General features: G+C 50.2%; 1 protein-coding gene across 1 annotated transcript; it reads right to left on the bottom strand.

The window, feature by feature from the left end:
• Positions 1-6,420: 6,420 nt before the first annotated feature.
• LOC134023802 (nephrin-like) lies at positions 6,421-10,295 on the bottom strand. Its single transcript, XM_062466164.1, has 3 exons — positions 10,160-10,295; positions 9,134-9,340; positions 6,421-6,572 (listed from the first exon to the last, which is right to left on the bottom strand). The coding sequence occupies exons 1-3, from the start codon at positions 10,293-10,295 to the stop codon at positions 6,421-6,423; spliced, it is 495 nt and encodes a 164-aa protein (XP_062322148.1).
• Positions 10,296-12,944: the final 2,649 nt, after the last annotated feature.

Below are 12,944 nucleotides of genomic sequence, written 5' to 3'. Positions count from 1 at the left end.
GATTCAGCAAATGAAATGAGGAGACTGACCGCATGGAAAAGAGAGAGAGGGTGAAAGAGAGACAGAGAGAGAGAGAGAGAGAGAGAGAGAGAGAGAGAGAGAGAGAGAGAGAGAGAGAGAGAGAGAGAGAGAGAGAGAGAGAGAGAGAGAGAGAGAGAGAGAGACTGAAATGGAGAAATGGGAACGGAGATGAGAAAAACATGCAGCAGCTATCTTTGTTTATCAGCCTATCATCTCAGGCAGGATCTGTTTCATTAAGGACTCATTTCCTCATCTGCTGACAGAAATCCGCTGCTTATAGGAGGATAACAGCCACTCAACCAACAGTCATTCAGCCAGTCAGTCAGTTAGCCTGTCAACCAGTCAGTTGCTAGTTAGCCAGTTAGCCAATCAGCCAATAGGTATATGGGAGTGAACAAGTCAAAGGCTATCTAGCCAGTCAGCCAGTTAGCTAACTAGTCAATCAGTCAGCCAGCTAGCTAGGTAAATGGAGGCCAGTTAGCCAGCCAGTCAGTTAACCAGTCAACTAGTCACTCACTCAGCGAGCCAACCAATCAGTGAAAGGCCAGAAGGTTTTCAGAAAACCAACCAGTTAGTATGGTCCAATGCCAGCCAACCAGCCAGTCAGCTTGCCAGCCAGTTATCCAGTCAGTCAGGGGCCAGTGATGCGTCCAGCAGCTTAGAGATGACCACTAGGAGGAGCTGTTGCTGTGTGCAGAGGGACGCTCGCAGGCTGCAGCTGCTATTGAGACAGATGTGATGTGGCTGCAGCTTCAAACTGATTTAAAGGAAGCAATTGGATCTGTGTGGACTGTGATGGGTCACCAGGAGCACTGCAGAGGCGCACACCGAAATAATGAGATGCATTTGTTTGTTTCCCCCCCCCCCCCCCCCCTCCATCCCCTTGACGATGACTGGGCCATGAGTCTATCGACAGCCCCAGCACTCTCAATCTACTCAGGCCCACATGATTCACACAGGGGCGCATCACTTGTTGGGCTCGAGGAGTGTCTGGCGGCCCTAACAAATCTCCTAAAATAAGAATAATGATATATTCACAAATGAGGCAGGCAGGTATCTAATTTTTTCTCCCCTCGCTCTTCCTCACTCCGCACCTCTCTCTATCTCTCAGTCACTCGATCATACTTCTCTCTTCCAGTCCTGTGCCCCCACCGTCCTCTCCCCTCACCCTCCCTCCCTCCCTCTCTGCCTCCCTCGCCCACTGCAGTTGGGCTGCAGAGGGTGGAAGGTGTTCTCCAGTCTGGGTGGGGGGACTGGCAGTCTCAGCTTGTACACAGCACAGCCACTCAGGCAAACCATGTGACCCAAATGAGCCCCCACCTGAGTATAGCCCTACTGCACACACACACACACACACACACACATTTGTGCACACACATGCACACGCCAACAAATTGAACTGCACACCACTACGCCCAGAACCCGCTCACGTGGACGTCAACAACAAAAAGGACGCACATATTAATACAATTATGTGCAAGTGCGGAAACAGAAAACAGCCCAGTGTTTTGGCACATCATTATTATTAACTCTCTCTCCCTCTGCCTCTCTTTCCCTCTGTCTCTCTCTATCTCTCTCACGCTCTCTCTCCCTCGCTCTCTGTCCCTCAAAGACATGCAAGCAGACAGCCTCATGAAGACATACAGACACAGACTCGCTGCTGCCATGCAGACCAGATAAGAACGACATCAGACAAATACAGACGGACAGATGGATGAAATATATAGGAAGCAGATTAGCAGATACATGCACAAGCAGCACTTTTCCATCTATTGCTTTCTCCCTCCCTCCCTCCCTCCCTCCCTCCCTCCCTCTCTCTCTCTCTCTCTCTCTCTCTCTCTCTCTCTCTCTCTCCCTCCCTCCCTCCCTCTCTCTCTCTTCTTCTCTCTCTCTCTGTCTCTCCACCGGCCTGGTGGAGGACAGCAGAGCCTTCGAAAAAGCTCATCTGTTTGAGCGAGGAATCGGATGGAGACAAATAGACAGACCCGACTTCCAGAGAGGACGTCTAGGAAGCCTGAGTCCACATGAGAGTGTGACGGACAAACACTGATGAACACGGCACAAACACAGATGGACCCCTTGCAGGAGCACGTGTGCGCCGACACACACCAGCACCAGACACGCGTGTGCACACGCGTGTCTGGAGCTCAGGTGTGTGTGATCTCTGGGGCTGAAAGCCACTGAAGCAGTCCCCCTATTCTCCAGCCCTTCATCCTCCCTCCCTCCCCCCTCCTCGCATCTCTAGGGTTCACAGCAGGAAGTGGAGCAGGTGTCCAGACAGAAATAAGACTTTTTTCCCCCTCATCTTTAGGTACAATGCGTAAGACCTATAGCAGCATTCTATTTAACAGACACACACGCATAGACTCACTCACAGGTCATGTGTCAAGTGAAAAAAAAAGAACGATGTGTGGGGAGAGCTCTCATCAACAACCTAATACATGTACATACACACTTAACTAGGCCCGGGATCACATCCCTGCCTTGGCCCGAGAACCACAGAAGCCATTTCTCTCGATACAGGTTGCATCACAGGCTAACAAAGGCCTACCATCAACACAGTCAGCCGGCATTTCCAGCCTTGGTGCCCTCGTTTATGAGTTGCTCCATAATTCATAGCAAAGAACCATAAAATGAAGGCTCATTATATACTCTTCAAGTACTAAAGTCATTAGCCACCGCAAAACCACCCTGTACCCTGGCAGTCTCTGTCCTCTAACCTGCAACAAACACTGATAACAAGCTTAAGCACCCTCCCTCCCACCTTCGCTCTCCCTTGCTCTTTCTTTCTCTCTCTCTCTCTCTCTCTCTCTCTCTCTCTCTCTCTCTCTCTCTCTCTCTCTCTCTCTCTCTCTCTCTCTCTCTCTGTCTCTCACACACACACACACACGCACCACACACAGAAACACACCTCCAGAACCCGACCGAAGCATTAATGGATAAGTAACACCTTCTAAAACCAGGACATCAAACAGAAGCATTTCAAACAGAACAGTGAAGCAGCACAGACCGTCCTGTTTAGAAAGCGAGAGAGAGAGAGAGAGAGAGAGAGAGAGAGAGAGAGAGAGAAAACAAGAGAGAGAAAAAAAGAGAGAGAGAGAGAGAAAAAGAAAGACAAATAGGGAGAGAAACACAGAGAAACAGGGGGCAAACAGAGAGAAGCACAGAAAGAGAGAGGCAGAGAGAGACAGAGAGAGACAGAGAGAGAATCAGAGAAACAGAGAAAACGAGAGAGAGAGAAACCGAGAGAGAAAGAGAGAGTCATACTTGTTCATTAATAGGATTAAATGCTAAGGCTAATGGTCTAAACGCAGACAGGGGATGTGTCAGGTGTGTGATGGGTGTGCCAGCGCGGTGTCGCGTCGGGCGGGGTCACATTCAGCGAGAGGATATGGGGGTGGCTGTGTGGTTGTTATTGTCATGGATTACCAACTGCCACTCGATCTGCCTATTGCAGTAATCCCCTATCTAAGCTCCCCAGGATCGCGAAAAACACACAGGGGTTATGAAGCTCTGATAGAAACGTCTTGAAAATGTCTCTTTGTTGGCTCTGCAGAAACGGCTTATTTTTATTCTTTTTTTTTACCACCTTCCTCTCGGTTATTTCCTGCCTGCGGTGATCCATCTCGAATTAACGGGTCATGAGAGCGCTCTTTCTCTGACCCGGGAATCCAATTAGAAGAACAGTACTTTGTTTCACTTTTACATTCTGTCTCTGCCTGTCTCTCACTCCCTTCCTCTCTCTCTCTCTCTCTCTCTTTCTCTCTCTCTCTCTCTCTCTCGCTCTCTCTCTCTCTCTCTCTCTCTCTCTCTCTCTCCAACCCTCTCCCCCTTTCTCTCTGTCTCTGTACCTCTCTCCCCCCTCACCCACCCATCCCCCGACCCCTATTCTCTCCCTCTCTCCCTCTCCCCCCCCCCTCTCTCTCTCTCTCCGTCCTCATGAAGGCTTTATTGTGTTTTGATTCGATGGCGCGGTGTTGACGGGAATGCCGCCACGGCTGACTGCTCAGGCAGGTGGCATCATGGGAGATGTAGTCTGGTGACGGAGAGGTCTGGGGCGGACTGTAAGTGGCTCTCAGTGTGGGTGAAGGCTCCATACCAACAGCACCGATTCAGATCAACCACCTACCCAGCCCTTTATGAAGTCAATAAACGGCATGTACATTAATACATTCATATGACACTTTGATCCAGAACGATCCAAAACAGTGAATGGAATCTACAGGGAGGGGACTCAAACTCACAACACAATGTACGTATGCACTGCTTAGCATTGCAGGCTGGACGATCTTATCCCTGTGAACAATGATCATCTTCCAGAATGGCTGTGTTGGTCTGGAACGAAAGAATACACAGCTTCACTTTCAGTCAAAGCCCAGGACTACACGTTTATAGCCCAGGGTGTACGTTTTCATCAAACGCTCGCTGTCTCTGTGAGGCAGGAAGCCTACATGGAGGTCTTCCCACTCCTGCCCAACACGCGTTGCAGCATGTGGGAGAAGTGTGGGGATGTTGTGAGCTGAGAGGGAGTAGGGCAGACTAGTGGGGTTGGGGTGGGATAAGTGGTTGTAGTTTCAGGAAACACAAGCACCACCAATCCCCGAAACACACAGACACAAAGACTGCTTTTCCCAGACAGTTTGACCTGTGATCTGTGCCTCACAGGAATCTGTGGAGACTGTGTGGCTGTGAGTGTGTGTGTGTCTATGCTGTGTCAGTTATTATAGGCGTGTATTTAGAGACTGTGTCTGTGAGTGGATGAGTTTATGTCTATGTGTATCTGTGTGTATATCTTTTTGTGTGTATTTGAGTGTATATATTTTTGCGTATATATCGTTTTTTTGGGGTGTGTTTGTGGGAGTGTCTCTGTGTTTATGTGTGTGTATCTGTGTGTGTACACGTGTGTGTGTGTGTGTGTGCATGTGTGTGTATGGACACATGTAGCAGACATCTGAAAGGGGCTGACTGTGGGACTGTGTCCTGCTGGGGCTGCAGGTGTGGGGGGTGAGAAGGGGGTCGAACAGAAAGACCCTCCTTCTTTTACCCCCCCTCCCCCACCTTCTATCTCTCTCCTCATTTCTCTCTCTTCTGTCTCGCTCTCTCACTGATGTCAGAACCTGCTCCCTTCCCAGGAGAATGTGCTAGCTAAGGTCGCCACGGCAACCAACCCTCCCACCCCCAACCCTAGCAGGGCCCCCCCCCCCCCCCCCGCCCTTCCCCAGTCAACACACTCCTCCATGCTCACCAAAGAAAGAGAGAGGGAGAGAAAGTGTGTGTGAGGGGGGGAAGGGTGTGTGTGTGTGTGTGTGTACATGGGTGTGCGCGGGCGTGAATGCCCGTGTGTGTGAGAGGGTGTGTGAGGGTGAGAGGAGCGGGGGGCTGGTGTTGAGAGGGGGGAATATAATGCACTGTGGCGGAAGAAGAAAGGCTCTTTCAGAAGGCCCTGCTCTTCACATGTGGACTGGCTCCCACAACTCAGAGAGCGAGGCAGAGAGAGAGAGAGAGAGAGAGAGAGAGAGAGAGAGAGAGAGAGAGAGGCACGAGAGAATGAAAGGTGGCCGCGTTTGTGGCCGCGTGTGCACGTGCGTCTGCATGTCTACGTGCGCCCAACGCACGTGCGTGTCCACCGGTGAGAGTGACAAAAGGGCGCCCTGGTGTGCCCGCACAACCGCATGCACTCCTGCCCACGTCGGGGTGGGTGGGTGGGTGGCAGGCTGGGTGGGTGGGTGGCAGGCTGGGTGGGTGGGTGGGTGGGTGGCAGGGTGGGTGGGTGGGTGGGTGGGTGGGTGGGTGGGTGGATGGGTGGCAGGCTGGGTGGGTGGGTGGGTGGGTTGGTGGAGGGATGGATTTTGGCCGAATTTCTGTAGTTGAATGTGTAAAGTAACTTCTTACTTTGTCGCTTGTACAATCGCTTGTACAGTACATATATGTGCTTTCTCAATTACAATAGTTTGTGGTGTGGAGAGGTCAGATACTGTATCTTGCTGTGATATACCAAGGACATAGTGTACACTGAATAGAGAAGTCAGGAAAAACATCTGGTACATGCTATATGATTGAACGCAACAGTACTGATGAAAATGAAAACGTTTGAAACTATGAGAAATTTGTGAACTAATTATTAAAAGCGTCAAATTATGCAGCCATTATTAATTGTCACTCAAGATTAATTCATGTAATTTCATATCAAGAAAAGCTCTTTCAAACTCCATGCAAGCTTCACCATGTAAACACAATATGGCCCTAATAGCAGTATCCTTGTGATGGAGTACAAGGCAACAAGCCAAGATTTGACTTGTTGCGTTGGGCTCCGTGATAAGAACACTCCTGTACATTTAACGAGAAGTACAGAACGAGAAGTACAGAAGCCACAAGGAATGCTTTCAATCCTCCCTCCCCCTATGGACCAGCCCCATGGTTTTGCTCACTCTGCACTGTAATCCAGACTGTATGGGAGATGATTGCCTTGCTGCTCTCAGACTGTCCCACTTGGCATTCGTAGGGGGAGTCGTCCTCCAGTTCGGCCTTGTCGATTTGAAGATGGTACTGTCCTGCAGAAAAACACAGCAAGACTCATTCCAATTATAAAGAGGAATTATCTTGTGATTGCTTCAATCCACACAATGTAACCGCAATTACAAAGAGAAGTGGCCCATTTAGGCTTCAAATTCACTCTCCACTGAAAATCTCAAATTTAAAAACATCTTTTGTTCCTTTGTCCCCATAAAGTGCTAAACCCAGGATAATTCCTCACTATAGAAATACAGATGAACACAAAGAAATTCTTGCTTGTAAAAATTAAAGATTGGCAAAATGCCAGTGCCTTGATAATGCACCATTCAGTATTAAGGACACTGTTGACAACCAACTTGTGTATCGATCCAATTTCCCCCTCTACAGTATCTCAGCGGCGGACATCGAGAGTTTTAGCATTTCGAGGTATCCAGATACCAAGGGCTCTCCATTGTCACAGCATATTTTCATAAAGACGGATGACTCGCCTACTGACGAGGAGGGAAGCGCCAGCCCTGTCCTCTCGCGGGGCTGATTTTGTTATTCTATCAGAAATAATAAAAAGCCTATCGATCGGTGTCGGACAAAGTGCCTCTCCTTCTCTATGTTCCTCCTGATAGTTCAGCCGGGCGCTGGGAGTTGATTTGTTTGAGAGCAGCCATAACTTGTGAGGATTAGATAGTGTCAAGGATGTTCCCTCTACCTCGCCCTCCCAGACTTAGTCTCTACCAACATCAAAACATCTGCCAACATCCCGGGCCTAAAAAAAGGACATGTCAAGCAAGCTGGCACCATAATTAACACCAACCAGCGGCAATTTTCACTTCCCAGCTATCATAGAGCAGACGGGAGACTTTAGACTTATTAATTATTCTCCTCTTTACTGAAATTGCTCGCAACAAATGTCGCAATCAAGTGTGTTTGTGCGTCGTGTGATGCGTGTCAACGTATGAGCGAGTGCACAAGCTTTTAAAGCAACAATAGCCATCAGCGGACAGGGACAATCAGTGACAAGAGGTATCGAGGGCCGTTCAGTGTCCTCATTTGAGACGTGTGTATATGTAGCTAAGTGCTCGTGTTTTGTACGCCTATATATGTCCAGTCCCAACCTATTATCCGGCAAATGAGAGCATGTCTTTGCTGTGTTCATTTCCATACTCTGTGATTGAGAGTGCTCTTCGGAGTGCATTTACATAGAAATAGCAACCGCCTATCCATCTGATTGTGGGCCTGTCTATATTTTTGTGCTAATGTGGATGTGTCAGTATATGTGTGTGTCTGGTGCCTGATTGTGTGGGTGCGCATTGAGTGTGTGTGTAAGGTATGGTGTGTGTGTGTGTGTGTGTGTACAGTACATGCCAGCCTGTGTCTGTATGTATGTGTGTGTGCTTTGAGTGTGTGTGAGGTGTACGGAGCGGGTGTGTGTATGAGGGCCGGTGGGGGTGATATATAACATGCCAGATTGTGTCTGTATGATGTGTGTGGCGGCGTGTGCATGGTGTGTGTGTGTGTGTGTGTGTGTGTACGCTGTTGTCAGCCTGTGTCTGAATGCTACATGCTTCTGTGTGGTGGAACAGTGACACGCGACTCGTCTCGGAGCGAGCTGATCACAAACAGATGCTCTCCTCTTATTCAGGATTGCCTTCTAATTGGCGATTACTTTTTATAGACTCGGTGTGCGGATCGTGTGACATGCTTCGCATCCAACTATATTTCACTTGTTCACAGACGCTCTCCTCGTCCTTATCCACCAGGCTTGCTATGGGAGGGACAGCGAGGAGAAGGATTGTGGGGGCCAAACAGAATCATGTCACCTCGACATGCACAGATGGCACAGATGGTCTGGGATCAGCTACTGGAACCAACTGTCCCTTTCGTCTTTGTCAGTTGATGTGTTCACAGGTTCAGCACCCAGGCATGTCAATACCGCGCACCCTTACACAACGACGGCCGCTCTACTGGACACCACATGCAGCCTGGATACGACATGTTCGGCCGGCTCTTACACATCGTTCTAAATAGGAGCGCGAGTTTGTCATTACTGCTGTCGCGTCTGTCCTGAGCTGCCAATCAGGAGCTTGCGTTGTGCGTGCTGTACATTATGAAGATGCAAGTCAGCGTGATCTTAGCTGATCAGCCACTGTTTGTTTTTACGGTGTCAGTGCAAGCTCTTTGGATTTTTTTAACCATGCACGTCAAACTATTCTATTAAGTGCTTTACTATAATATGTACTTTAGAAACAACCTATAACTGATGTAAATATGTCAAAGCTAGCATAACTAAAGAGGCTTCAGTCACACACAGTCAACTTGATGTATATTATAGGTTGCACACGTGTTGAATTTCTCTCGCCATGCCCACCTGTCTGCCCCCCCCCACTACCTGCCCCCCCCCCACCTCAATTCCTCTCCGCTCCTGTCTTCCTACCCATCTGTCTCCCTCCCCCCTCCTCTCCACCCTCTCTCCTTCCCCTAGTGTACCTTATGGCACACACACACACACCTCTATCCTCCTCCCAAGTGCACCCTTCCCTCACCTGTGTCCTTCCCTCCCCCCATACACCCCCCCCCCCCCCCCAGGACCACCTGGCGCCCTCACCTCTCCGGGGGTCTCCGATCATTCTGTAGCGTGGGAACCCGGGCAGCTCCCTCCGGGGCCCCAGCAGCAGGCCGTCCTTCACCCACTGGACGGGCCCCGAGGGCCGCAGCACCTCGCAGCGGAGCACGGCCGTGGCCCCGGCCCGCACCGTCAGGTTCCTGGGCTGGGTCCTGAAGGCCTGTTGGGCCTGTTGGGCCCCCGCCTCGCCTGGGGGAGGGAGGGAAGGGAGGGAGGAGGAGAGGAGGGGGAGGCGGAGGACGGACGGAGGGAAGGAAGGAAGAGAGGGATGGCAGGAGGCCGTGAAGGGGGAGGCGAGGACGAGGGAAAAGGGTGTGGGAGGTGGGTAAAGGAAGGGGTTACACAGTACAAGGTAGGGGACATGGGGGGGGGGGGGCATGGGGACGTAGGGGGGGGAGTGGGAGTCAGAGAGAGAGGGAGAGAGCGAGAGAGAGAGGGATCAGAGCACAAACAATCACGGCGGGGTGGCAACCAGACGCTCTGTCTGAGGGCCCCCCTGCGGAGCGGGGCCACATTATTCATCACAGCCTGCGCTTTATTGATGGGAAATAGGAGTGATACGGCGCTGCAAATGAGTCAATAAAGTAATTACTGGGAATTAAACCCCCCTCAGCAAAAACCGGGCAGATAAGAAAGAGAGAGAGGTGAGCGGGGCGTCCAAGCGTCCGCTCACACACCGTTTTTCTTCGCTGTCGGCGTCCCGCCGGCTAATTCCTACAAGGGAGAGTAATGATCGTCACTTTAATCCCCAGCCCCCCCCCCCCTCCCACCCTCACCCCCCCACCCCCGTTTGTCATAGGTGGGCTGGCGGTCGCCCGGCGCCAGGTCCCCGGCCATCCTTCACTCCGTCCTGAGGTGACACGTCGCGGTACACCGAGCCGGCGGCGGGGGGTTAACCTCGGACGGGGCGCTCTGGTTCCCGCGGCCAGAAAACGCCCGCTCATTACTCACCTGGGGCTCCGGGAACCTGATTGCGGAGGACCAGGAACGTATGTTTACACTAATTACTGCCTAATGCCTGAACCCGCATCTCCTTTAGAGAGGCCCCCACAGAGAGTGGCCCGCCGCCCCCCCAGCAGCGCGGCGGGTGGGTCCGAGTCTTGACCTCCTGCGAGCCGATCGCAGCGTCGCTCGCGAACCGCATGCTCGGCTGCGTTTCGGGGGCGCGGGCGAGAGGCTAGCGCTCGGGTCAAAGCGGAGTCAGTCACCTCACCACGGGGCCACGGCAGAGGAGTCAGTCACCTCACCACGGGGCCACGGCAGAGGAGTCAGTCACCTCACCACGGGGCCACGGCAGAGGAGTCAGTCACCTCACCACGGGGCCACGGCAGAGTCAGTCACCTCACCACGGGGCCACGGCAGAGGAGTCAGTCACCTCACCAAGGGGCCACGGCACACGGCAGAGGAGTCAGTCACCTCACCACGGGGCCACGGCAGAGGAGTCAGTCACCTCACCACGGGGCCACGGCAGAGGAGTCAGTCACCTCACCACGGGGCCACGGCAGAGGGCGCACACAAACGACGAAACTCCAAAGCGCATTTGCATGCGGTTTACATAAATGGATACGCAACACCGTTGCACGACGTCCGCAGAAGTTCGGCGCCGCGAACGGAATCTCTCCCCGTCGTCACTCGTCCAATCAGATAGTGGAAGACGGATGACGGATGGTTCAGTGAGTTAATTGACTTTGACATTGGAGTAGTTGAGATCTGTTTGAGCTGGTGTGTGGGTGTGTGCTTGTGTGGCTCCCTATCCAAGCCAGAGCTGACTTCAAAGTTCTACTACTAACCTACAAATCTCTGCATGGATTGGCACCACTGTACCTCTCCGGTCTCCTGACCTGCCTGGTCGTCGGTCAGCCAACGCTGGACCTGGTCGCGAGTCTCCCGGTCCTGTCCTACATCTATAAAGTTGAATAATGGATTTTGGTGTTTTAAAAACCGATCGACACTGTATGACTATGTTTAGCCTGTGTTCTGCTCCTCTCTCCCACCAACCGTCTCTGGAGGAGGGGATCCCTCTCTGAATTGCTCCTCCCAAGGTTTCTTCCATTTTTTTTTCTCCTGTTGAGTTTTTTGGGAGTTTTTCCTTGTCTTCCTTGAGGGTTTAGGTTGGTTGAGGGGCAGTTCTATGGGCATATGTGAAGCCCTCTGTGACATGCTTGCGTGTAAAAAGGGCTATACAAATACATTTGATTTGATTTGATTTGACTGTACGATTTGTATCCGAGTGGCCTTCTGACAACTAGTTCCACTGTGCGCCAGAATGTGAGAGAGATTTGACTTAATTGAATACGATTCATTTCTACAGATTTTTAAGAGCTTCACTTTTGTGTGAGAATGTGGAATGATAGAATACACGGTCTGATGGCAAGGAAAAACCTTGAAAATATCATAGCGACATCCGTCGCATAGCAGCTTCGAAAACACTTGCCATACCACTACTAAGGAGGCCATTTTGTGTGCAGAAAAGACTCTGCAGAGGCTGTAGACACGACTGCAAAGCTACACAGACAAATATATTTTTGATTAATAACAGGCCTACACATTCAGAAAAAAACCTGGAGAGCTGAATTCAATTAGTCTAGCCATATCCTGAGATGAAGAAAAATCCTACACTAAACATGTTCACTGCAACCGTAACCTGATTATCCTTGCTAATTGAATGTATGCATTTAACTCTTTAGACTTACCAATCATAAAAACTTTATGTCAATTTTGATTGTACGTGGGCAAAGTTAGTGAAATATCAGGTTTCACGCAACAGTGCCTGGTTTGAAACAGTATAAACACAATTCAAACAAATTCCTAAAATGAAGACCTATTTAAAATCTTAAAATAACAGTAACACAGTACATGCCACAGAAGAATGAGCTATGGTCGGAATGTACTCCATAACTTGTGTGTGTGTGCATGTGTGCAAAGTACAGTAAGTGGCTATTTGTTCATGTAACAAAATGTTTGAACTTACAATAACAAAATAATCCAAGAACAAAAAATGTATTATGTTTGTTGTGGGCAAACTCACCTGAGGTAGGCTTATTTATATATGACAAACAAAAGATGGGACATGGCATACCCCATGTGGAATCCTAACCTTTTAAAATAACATTAAGTAAAATTAAATATAACACACTGGCTATGTTCAGAGTAGCGTACGTACCATGTTAAGTGGGGTTAGGGTTAGGGTTGGTGTGAACGTTAGGCTTGGCGTGACTGGTGGGACTAAACATAATGTACGTTAAGTACAACAATGATATTTGAACCATTTCTGCTGACTCCTGAATACTGAGTAATAAATCATCGAATGGAACATAACTGAAACCTCCCGGTGGGTCCTCTTACCCCAGAGCAAAGTGAACAGGAGAAGAGCGAAGCATAGGCTGCACTGCGTAGACAACAACGCCATCAGTGTTTAAGTCTCCGTCCTGGCTTTGAACGGCTGCCGAAACCTGGGAACGAAAAAGCAGACGGACAGAATTGTTTTTAATTAACGTGGCAGTGTTCTGTACAGTAGGCTTATGGTCTCAGCTTGCACAATAACAATTGAACAATAAACCAACTCATATCAGGGCCGTAGGGAGCGTGAGGGTTCCCAGCCTGTTTGGCATGTTCTTGGCAGACTGGAGGACTGTGCACGGTGTGTGTGTGTTGCTGTCACCTCTGGGTCTGGGTCGTGTGCATGTGAAGGCACTTTGGAAATCACTTATCTACTGCAGTGGAACACTTCATGGCGATTGTCTTCATTGAAAACGAAACATTTGCACTTCTCAATAAACGAAATGAATTGAGA

This window comes from Osmerus eperlanus, chromosome 7 (genome assembly GCF_963692335.1).
Source record: "Osmerus eperlanus chromosome 7, fOsmEpe2.1, whole genome shotgun sequence".
Taxonomy (NCBI): domain Eukaryota; kingdom Metazoa; phylum Chordata; class Actinopteri; order Osmeriformes; family Osmeridae; genus Osmerus; species Osmerus eperlanus.
This window is presented reverse-complemented; position numbering and strand designations above follow the sequence as displayed.